Source organism: Tarenaya hassleriana, unplaced genomic scaffold (genome assembly GCF_000463585.1).
Source record: "Tarenaya hassleriana unplaced genomic scaffold, ASM46358v1 Cleome373, whole genome shotgun sequence".
Lineage (NCBI taxonomy): Eukaryota > Viridiplantae > Streptophyta > Magnoliopsida > Brassicales > Cleomaceae > Tarenaya > Tarenaya hassleriana.
In genome coordinates, this window is record NW_010966737.1 from 55,126 (window position 1) to 64,797 (window position 9,672).

A 9,672-nucleotide genomic window follows, 5' to 3' on the forward strand; every position below is an offset into this window, starting at 1 on the left:
CTCTTCCGACTTTGAAGTTAAGCAGGCTTTGAGAAGGCTCGAGGAACAACTGAGTCTGGGAGATGATAATGCTAACTGTATAGATCCACTCGTCTGTCATAATGAAAACGTAGGATTCCCCGAGTGTAGGAGGGAGATCCCTGACTCTGCTCAGACAACAACTGCGCCTTACAGACTTGAGAGTAACAAACTAGAGAGATGTTATGGGGGTTATGTTGGAAACCATGACCATTCTAACAACCTCATGCTCGTTAAGAACGATTCGGGTATGCCATCTAATTCACAAAACTTTGGGGTTTTTTTACGCTTTTCCTCGTCCCCGTTTACTGCTTTGGTTTAAGAGTAAAGAGGTCTCTTCTTACCACAGGTAGTATAGAAGAATGTGGAGATGAAGCATCTGAATCTTGGAAGGATATGCTGGAGACATGTGAGGCTTCTCTAGTTCTTGACACTGAGGTGGTTCTCCTGTACTTGATTGGAAAACATCTGTATCTGTCGATTAGTTTCTAGAAGGGATTCCTAAACTAACCACAACTTTCACGGGGACATGGTCGATGAACACACGAATGTATTCAGTTCTGAATTTCTTCCTTCGGTAGACGAGATGTTGTTGGTTTACTAATCTCTGATAATGTCTAAAGGACAAATTGCCCTGAATTTTAACTTTCTGATCTAGGAATTTACTTCGTGCTAAACGCAGGAAATTACACGTTCTTCAAAAGGATTGCTGCCTGAAGTAGAAGATGATTCCAACTGGGATTATAGCACTCAGATCGAGCAGTGTATGAATATCTGCTTGTTAATAACTTTCATATGCTTTTTTATTTTGTTTGTGCTTGGCCGTTGATGATAATCGTCTTAAATTTCAGCTTCTTACTTGTTACCTCAAGAACATGCATCTTTCAATGTACGTGCATATTCTTCTGTACTGGAAGCCCATCATGAAAATGATGCTAAATACTATGGAACGATGAGCGACCAAGGGCGAGCACGGATACCCCTTGAACAGGAAGTGAGTCTGACAGTTGCACATGCGCAAAAGTTTACAATCCAGGAAATATCACCGAACTGGGGCTGTGCCAATGAAACTACAAAGGTGCACAATCCATATATCTTTTCCCGAGATTCCGGTGCTCGGTTTTTGCATACTTCTGCTCTAGTAATCGATATTCTCCGACATATTTTTACTGCCGCTTTCTGTCGATTTGTGCCCTAATGAATGCAAATCATGAATGGACTTTCCTTTTGAGGCTTCCATCTGGTCTTGCAGGTCATAATTGTTGGATCATTTCTCTGTGATCCGACAGAATCGACTTGGAGATGCATGTTCGGGAGTACCGAGGTTCCTCTTAAGATCATTAAGGAAGGTGTTCTTCAGTGTGAAGCCCCTCCCTTTCCACCGGGCAAAGTCACTTTGTGCATTACCTCTGGGAACCGGGTTTCTTGTAGTCAAATAAGGGAGTTTGAGTATCGCGATAATACCATCCAATATTGCACCAGATGCAATATGCCACAAACATCTACAAATCCGGATGAGCTGTTATTACTTGTAAGGTTTGTACAAATGCTTCTGTCAGATCAGAAATCGGACAGAAAAGATAATCTAGAGTCAGGCATTGATAATTTGTCGAGGAAACTGGAAGCTGATGATGATGATGATAAATGGAGCCATGTCATAGAAGCCATCCTAGACGGCAACGGGACATCACCGAGCACAGTTGATTGGCTTCTACAGGAACTGCTTAGAGACAAGCTGCATTCATGGCTATCTTCCAGATCACTAGGAGAAGGTACAGGATCTTCCTCCCTGTCCAAGAAAGAACAAGGTATTATCCATATGGTTGCAGGGCTGGGCTTCGAATGGGCACTGAACCCGATTCTCAGACATGGAGTCAGCGTCGATTTCCGAGATATTAATGGCTGGAGTGCTCTTCATTGGGCTGCACGCTTTGGGCGGTGAGGAGCATAGACACACATTCTCTTAAATAACAGTCTCGATTTAGAAATGGGTCTATTGTTCTTGATAAAGCTATTATGGATAACGCTCGCTTTGCCTTTGCAGGGAAAAATTGGTGGCTGCCTTAATAGCTTTGGGGGCATCTGCAGGAGCAGTGACAGATCCATGTTCACAAGACCCGATTGGAAAAACTGCAGCTTCGATTGCTGCTTCTAGTGGTCACAAAGGTCTTGCAGGTTATCTATCAGAGGTGGCTCTAACAAACCATCTCTCCTCTCTCTCACTCGAAGAAACCGAGATTTCCAAAGACTCTGCTCAAGTGCAAGCAGAAATAACTGTGAGTTCCATCTCGAAACCGAGTCTTCTTCCAGGCACCGAGGATCAGCTTTCACTAAAAGACACGCTGGAAGCTGTCAGAAATGCTGCTCAAGCAGCGGCGAGAATACAAGCTGCATTCCGTGCACATTCATTCAGAAAGAGACAACAAAGAGAAGAAGCTTGTCTACGGGAGTACGGGTTTCATTCCGAAGATCTCCAAGGGCTGTCAGCCGTGTCAAAGTTAGCCTTTGGAAATGCACGGGACTACAATTCCGCAGCTTTATCTGTTCAGAAGAAATATCGTGGCTGGAAAGGGCGTAAAGATTTTCTAGCACTTCGCCAGAAGGTTGTGAAGATACAGGTACGCAATTAATATAAGCAAAGAGATTTGTAAAGTTTTGCATATTTATTAAGAATGATTTACACGAAGATATATACAGCTTAGTGAAGAGAAGAATTAGGAAAGCAGAAGATTTTACGTAAAAGCAAATCAGTTTGAGAAAGATTCTCGCGGGATATATGTATATCCTTAACAATTAACACCCACAGGGCGAATTTCTCAAGCCGATATATGTTGCTCCACAAGTTCTGATCTTATTTTTTCTTTTGGGTGGCAGGCACATGTGAGAGGTTATCAGGTGAGGAAGCATTACAAGGTGATATGTTGGGCAGTGGGAATTCTGGATAAGGTCGTACTCAGGTGGAGAAGAAAAGGCGTCGGGCTACGAGGGTTCAGACAAGACGCAGAAACTCCGGACAAAGAGGAGGAGGGTGAAGATGAAGAAGACATTCTAAAGGTGTTTCGAAAGACGAAAGTCGATGGAACTGTGAACGAGGCTTTCTCTCGCGTCCTGTCGATGGTCAATTCTCCCGACGCTCAGCAGCAATATCGCCGCATGCTGGGAAGATTCTATCAAGCCAAGGTATGAGAAAGATATCGGTTTTCTTAAAATATATATAAAAAAACACACACACACACACGCGCGCTGTTGAATGACCCAGATAACAATGTCCTGTTGTGAATGAAGAGACTTGGAATACAAGCAACAGTTGACTTGAGGTTTTGGAAGTAGCTTGGATTGCAAGTAACCATGAGGAAGTTGTGATACAGAATACCATCTTGTCTGTTTCTTACAGTTGTTGGATTTTTTGCAGGCGGAGCTTGGAACAAGCGAGACAGAAGCATCAGCGTCAGCATCAGACACAGTGTTGGATATGGCTGAAATGGACAAAGACGACTTGTCCTTGTTACATTGAGTGGTATAGTCTCTTAGATTAGTTTAGTATGTAAATTAATTGGTAGTAGTTTCAGATATAAATATGATTCCTACTAAAAGCCCTTAGATTTTGTATACTCTGTAAATGTTCTTAGTCTGACACCGTGAGACTAAATTAAACTAAATGGTTTCAATTCAGTTCGAATTCAGGTTTGGTTTGTCGCCTATCGGATTTTAACCGATTTAGTTCGGACATCATTTATTCAATTGTACCAAATTAAAATCGAAAAATTATTCGATTTGATATGTACGATTTAGTTTCTCCAAAAATTAAATTTTCTAACCGAAATGATCACCCCTATAAGAAAGTTGGGTGTCAATTTTGGCCCGATACTTTAAATCCGATCCAACTTGAAAAATCACAGGTTTTGGAACAAGATATTTAGATCCGAAAATTTTTGGATTTCCAGAGCATACTCATTTCATCTGCATACCCGAATTTTTTTTCAAAACAAATTAATAAAAAGAATAAAAAATAAATTTTATAAACCAAATTTAACGGGGTCCAAAATCTAAGACTTCGATTTTGATTATTTAGAGTTAAAAAAATTGGACTGACCAGAGTCTGAAACCCTCGGATCGAGTCCAGACTTAGACCGGCCCGATTGACAACCCTACAAGAAAGCATCCACCACATTGTATTGTATCTATACAAACATATTCATACACACATATATATACATATATCGACACTGAAATCATTACAAAACTATGAACATAAACAATGCGAAAGAACACTACACTACTACAGCCATGCAGCAGACAGTTATCTTCAACTTTTTTTTTTGTCACAACTGAATCGAACGTGTGTAGTTGTACATACAATGGTTATATCTATATATATATATATATTTGTACTGTCTACATAACATCTCCTTTTCCTTTTTATCTTTTTCGCTTTCCGGCTGCCTTCTCGTTTGTTGTTTAAATATCAAAGGAAGAAGATGCCTCTTATCATGATGATGATGATGATCCTACATGATATGCACACCATGAATTCTTCATCCTTCTCCTCGACTTCACACTTGAATAGCATCATCTTCTTCTTCGGTCCGACAAAGGCCAGCCGAAAAGGGCGAAAGATACACACTGCACTAAACTTCTTTACCTTCTATTTACACTCTTTACCTTCCTTCAATGGCGAAATCAATTCTTCAGACCCAGAGACATGAAAGAAAACACCATCAGTCAGTTCACGGAAATCGAGTTTCGATGAATCAAGTGACAGAACAGAGATACTTTGCTTACGGTTCTTGACCCCGAGGAAGGATCGCTCGTTGTCTGTCAGCGTGTTTTTTTATCGACCCTGACCTGACCGAGAGGTCGCCACCATCTCTCATGAATCCGAGTCCGAAAGAGACTGAAAATATCGAGAGACTTCCCGGTACAACTGCTCTGCTTCAAAGGGTTTCGACACGTAACCATCCATTCCGCATTTCAGACATTCCTCGTGTGTTGCCTGGATCACATCCGCCGTCATTGCCAGTATCGGGACATGCCAGCTCGACGCTGTCCTGTTCCGCTGTTCGTCTTCGGATGCCTCCTCCCCGCTCTGAATTCTCCCGTTAATCTCCCGTTCCATTTCGCGTATTCTCCTAGTTGCCTCGAATCTGTTTCAAGAAAGGGTTACAAACCATTACAAATTCAATGCCTTCCGTACCGAAACATTCTCGAAATCGTAAGAAAGGAATACCCGACATACCCATCCATTTCGGGCATTTGAATGTCCATGAAGCAAGCATCGAACTTATGCGGCGGTTTGAGCAAAGAGACGGCCTTTATTCCGCTATCCGTTGAAACAACTTCAGCTCCGTATTTCTTCAGAGCTCCAGCCGCCACTCTGAGGTTTACGTTGTTATCGTCGACGATTAGAATCTTTCTCCCGAGAAGAAGATTCCTCAGACTCAATGCCGGGATTTCCCTGTTGAGAGGAGTTTCCTTGTTCCCGATTCCCATCACTCGCTGCAGAGTTGCGGCTAACATACTCGCCCTCAACGGCTTCATTATCACCGTCGGAGCGAAAAAACCACTGATTGGAGCATCCGATCTCGACGACTCAACGGAACTCGCGAGCAAAAACAGCTTCGGGGCATCGACGGAATAAGATTTCTGCAGCTTTTTGGTGAAAACGTACGATATACCGCAATCCCGGTTCCATATTTCTTGCTCTATGAATACCATTTTCACGGTCGTAACGCTACTCTTCAAGAACCGTAGAACATGATCGAGATCAGGAACTACCTCAACATGGAGCCCAAGACGCTGAAAATGGTACCTTGAGACTTTAGCCCTCGTGGACCTATCGTCCACGACCACAGCTGCCATGTCCCGGAACTCGAAGGCTATGGATTGGCTTTTCCTATCGGCCATGCGTAAGCCCTTACCGAAAACAGTGGTGAACGTGAAGGTAGACCCGACCTTGGGAATGCTCGAAAAACTAATATCTCCCTTCATCAGCCCGACCAGACATTTGCTTATGCTTAGGCCAATGCCCGTGCCACCATGGGTTCGAGATATGGATGGTCCGACCTGCATAAAAGGGGTGAAAATACGGGACTGAGCTTCTAATGGGATCCCGACCCCTGTGTCCTCGACTGAGACAATCAAATTGATTTCAGAAGCCGAGGGAGAGAAGCTTCGATGGGCATCCGAGGAAATAGCTTTAAATTTTTCCCAGCTCTTTCGCTTGTCTGCAACGGGAAACCCGCTTAACGTGTTTCTTGGCGATGTTTCTGTCTCGAATTCAATGGTTTCAAGTATCTCCTCCACCAAATGAACCGTCACAAGAATGTGTCCTTTCTCCGTGAACTGGCCGGTAGAACGAAAAAAGACGATCAGCTTTACGGATTATCATTTAAACCGAGCGATCCATAAAGAACGCATGATACAAAAGCTCTAACCTTAATTGAGTTACCCATCAGATTCGTCATTATCTGACGAAACCTCCCGGGATCGCCAATTAACATCTCTGGCACACGATCGGAAATGTACACTGCCAACTGCGATCAATGCCGAAAATTCAGACAATATGTTTCATGATTCAGGCAAACGTTGAAACGGAAAACACTATATATGTTACCTCGACCCCTTTTTGTTGGGACTTTCCAGAGAAGAGGGAAAGAACGTCATCTAATATTCCTCGGAGATCGAACCGGACTTCCTCGAGCTCAAGCTTACCAGATTCGATCTTTGCTTGGTCCAAGACCTCATTTATCAGCGAGACTAAAGCTTTTCCGCTGGCTTGCGCTGTCCTGACGTAATCTTGCTGCGTAACATCCAACTCCGTGTCCATGAGCATATGCAACATTCCTACACAGGAAATCAAATACCCATCACTCGAAATCGGATTCTTGAATTGAGGGGTGAAGATCAAAGAGGTAGAGAGACGGTTTTTGCATACCAAGAACACCGTTCATGGGAGTTCGGATTTCGTGGGATACAGTGGCAAGAAACTGCACAGAAACGAAAGCTAAATCTTAAATCTTTTTTCGGTAGAATGTGAAAGCGATTAACTGAGAACGTGAAGTACCTGAGACTTTGCGATATCAGCGGCCTCGGCCTTTTTCTTGAGCTGCTCCATTTTGTGAAAATCTTCTTCGACTTTGTGAATCCTGCTAATGGTTGCATGGAAAATATGCGCAACAAGCATCGCGATCACAAGGATACCGATCGATGTGCCTATCGATAGCCATGGCCATGGCGGCTTCTGCTTAAATCTACATAAAGAATAATGCCCAAAAACATGAAATTATGACTCAAAATTTCGTAAAGCATAGGTTACTACAGCAGAGGAAACCGATGATGAATACTACCTGCAACGCATTTCGTGCTTTCTGAAAGGATCGCCAAAGTTTAGTAGACTAACATGTTCCAGCCCGTCTTCCGCCACATTCGAACCATACATGCTAATCGGGTGAGAGCTATTACTAGTATCGTAAACATTCACGAGGATATCTTGCTTGCTTGCAAGCTGTTGAAGCAACTTCTCTACCAGAGATTCTATGTCAAAAACTCCCCCGAGATACCTACAAAAAACGGAGGATAAGCATATGATTCGACGGCATATACATACAGTTTTACCGGCATATGGTTCTCACCCGTTTGTAGCTTCGATCCTCTCGTCCGGAGTAGCGTTTGGGGGGAGATCCCTCTTGTAGACCGCAAATGTCAATATCACGCCGAGCCTGTTTGTCTTTAGCAGTGGAAAAGGAGCTGTAAGGACCCCTTTTCCCGATTCTCTTGCCCGTAACACATTTTCACGATCTTCCTGTCAATAACGAAACCAACAAGATCGACTCAAAATATGATCCACAGATTAGGACAAGACGTTAAAACTGGAGAAAGGGCTTACCTTTCCGGACAGCATATCGAGAGAAACGACGTGAGAAATGGTATCTTGGGCGAAGATGACGGGAGCATATTCATCTTGTAAAGGGGATGGCTCCAAAGCTTCGGGGTTATAATCATCCTTATGAACTGGATTCTGTTCTAAAGTATCCATCCTCCTAATACGCCAACCTTGTTGCATTTCGAACTGCTCTCTCTCTGAATGGAGCACCCTCACGGCATAAGCAACTCCACTGGTGAGTGGTCTCTCAAACGCTGTTCTGTCTGTATACTCGGAGAATGTCCTCTACACAAGTTTCTACCGGTTAGTTTCTGTTTCGCCCCACACGACCGGGAAATGGGTCACCAAGAATAGCTCAGAAAGGTGAAAACTTTGCAGTTTTTATACAAGAGAACGCACAATCAAGATTTGCAGAATTTGGCATGAAGAACACCGGCATTGATCAAACGGCAAAATCGTATGCTAAGGTACAAGATCGTTAAGCAAGTTTCAAATCATTTACAGAGGAGATAATCCGAGTTTCAGTTCAAGATACATAGCAATCTGATATTTGGATTACATCCTACACAGCATGAACCACTGATTTTTCCCCACTCTTTATGCAGCATTGACATGATTTTCAGACAGTAATCAGAGCTCCAGTAATCTGGGGATCAGTTTACAGATACGAGGATATCATAACCATTCAGGTTGTAAGAATACAAAAGGAAACAATGAATTAAGGGCAAACAGTGAGTGAATCCATTCATCAAGTACCTGATCGATGGCAGAAGGGTTCTTCCCATGGTGGAAAGTGGAGATCAAGATCGACATGGCTTGGACATGATTCAAGCTGACGTTGAACTGGTCCTGAAGCATCCGAGCTCTCTCATCGCACATACTTGCCAGAGTCTCTTTCCTCTTCTCCATAGCCTGTGAGGTCAAGTACCAGAATGTCCAGAACGAGAGCAGGACCCAGCCGATGACCCACGCGACCAAGAGCTTCCTCCACCAGGTCTTGCCGAATCTAATGGAACCCATGAAATGGTGCCAGAGAGTCTGGATCTTGAGACAGCTGTTGGAGATCTTGTTCCAGAACCACATCTTCTTCTTCTTCACTGCCATTTTTGTCTTCTCTGAGTCACCGACAGAACTGCCAAGCAGAGGTGACTTGTCCTCGATCCCACCATCACCGAACCAGTTCATGGAAATTAAGGAGATGACCCAACAGCATAGCATCCAGAAGAGATGCCCCACTTTCAGGCCAAACCCAATCACATGGAACAGATTCATCCACCAATCGCTAAAGGGACCAAAAAAAACCCAGAAACGGGGTAGTTTGAAGAAGATTAGACACAGAGAAGAAGGGGACTTCAAGGACCCAAGAAGGAACAAACACTGTACAAAAGGGGAGAGAATCGCGGAATCAGAAATCCCGACCAAGAATTTCGGGTTTATCCTGTTAGCCACCCACGAAAAGAAGAACAAAACCCAGAAACAGAAACGGGTCAGATTAGCACAAAACAAGGCACAAGATTAGAAATTCCGGAGTAACTCGGATCGAGATGGCGAAAGAGAGCAACTTGACAAGAGAAAACTTAGGGTTTTAACAGGAGATTCCTCGAAATCAAAAACAGCTAAAGGAGAAAAGAAAGGAAAGCTTTTTCGTTGTAGGCGTGATGTGACGGAGAGATGATCCCAATAGAACAGACTTTGAAGCTCGTATGATCTAAGAGAGAGAGGATGAATTCGAACAAAGCAGCAAACAAAAAGATGGAAGTGGAGATAAGTGG

The 9,672-nt window shown here is 43.4% G+C and overlaps 2 protein-coding genes across 2 annotated transcripts in view; one reads left to right on the plus strand and one right to left on the minus strand.

The window, feature by feature from the left end:
- The window catches only part of LOC104822795 (calmodulin-binding transcription activator 4-like), a 5,609-nt gene extending 1,890 nt beyond the window's left edge, over positions 1-3,719 (plus strand). The window contains exons 7-14 of the mRNA XM_010554144.2: positions 1-266; positions 368-456; positions 701-782; positions 870-1,096; positions 1,271-1,956; positions 2,063-2,636; positions 2,893-3,198; positions 3,431-3,719. Of these exons, the coding sequence (XP_010552446.1) occupies positions 1-266; positions 368-456; positions 701-782; positions 870-1,096; positions 1,271-1,956; positions 2,063-2,636; positions 2,893-3,198; positions 3,431-3,532 (2,332 nt within the window). The 3' untranslated portion in view covers positions 3,533-3,719. The remainder of the gene's footprint in view (positions 267-367; positions 457-700; positions 783-869; positions 1,097-1,270; positions 1,957-2,062; positions 2,637-2,892; positions 3,199-3,430) is intronic.
- A 448-nt stretch (positions 3,720-4,167) lies between these two features.
- Positions 4,168-9,172, minus strand: LOC104822796 (histidine kinase 3-like). Its single transcript, XM_010554145.2, has 11 exons — positions 8,657-9,172; positions 7,904-8,185; positions 7,650-7,819; positions 7,365-7,577; positions 7,082-7,268; positions 6,953-7,004; positions 6,632-6,861; positions 6,453-6,551; positions 5,255-6,360; positions 4,801-5,162; positions 4,168-4,704 (listed from the first exon to the last, which is right to left on the minus strand). Exons 1-10 carry the CDS (start codon positions 9,170-9,172, stop codon positions 4,889-4,891), a joined length of 3,129 nt encoding a protein of 1,042 aa, XP_010552447.1. The 3' UTR covers positions 4,168-4,704; positions 4,801-4,888.
- Positions 9,173-9,672: the final 500 nt, after the last annotated feature.

What these genes read in the sequence shown, in the direction of transcription:
- LOC104822796 (XM_010554145.2), bottom strand. Translation starts at nt 9,172, where the DNA reads ATGAATCTGTTCCATGTGATTGGGTTTGGCCTGAAAGTGGGGCATCTC. An exon ending in TCCCATGAACGGTGTTCTTG is followed by an intron (nt 6,862 to 6,952) that starts GTATGCAAAAAC and finishes TTTCCTGTGTAG; the next exon opens with GAATGTTGCATATGCTCATG. An exon ending in TGATGGGTAACTCAATTAAG is followed by an intron (nt 6,361 to 6,452) that starts GTTAGAGCTTTT and finishes TCTACCGGCCAG; the next exon opens with TTCACGGAGAAAGGACACAT.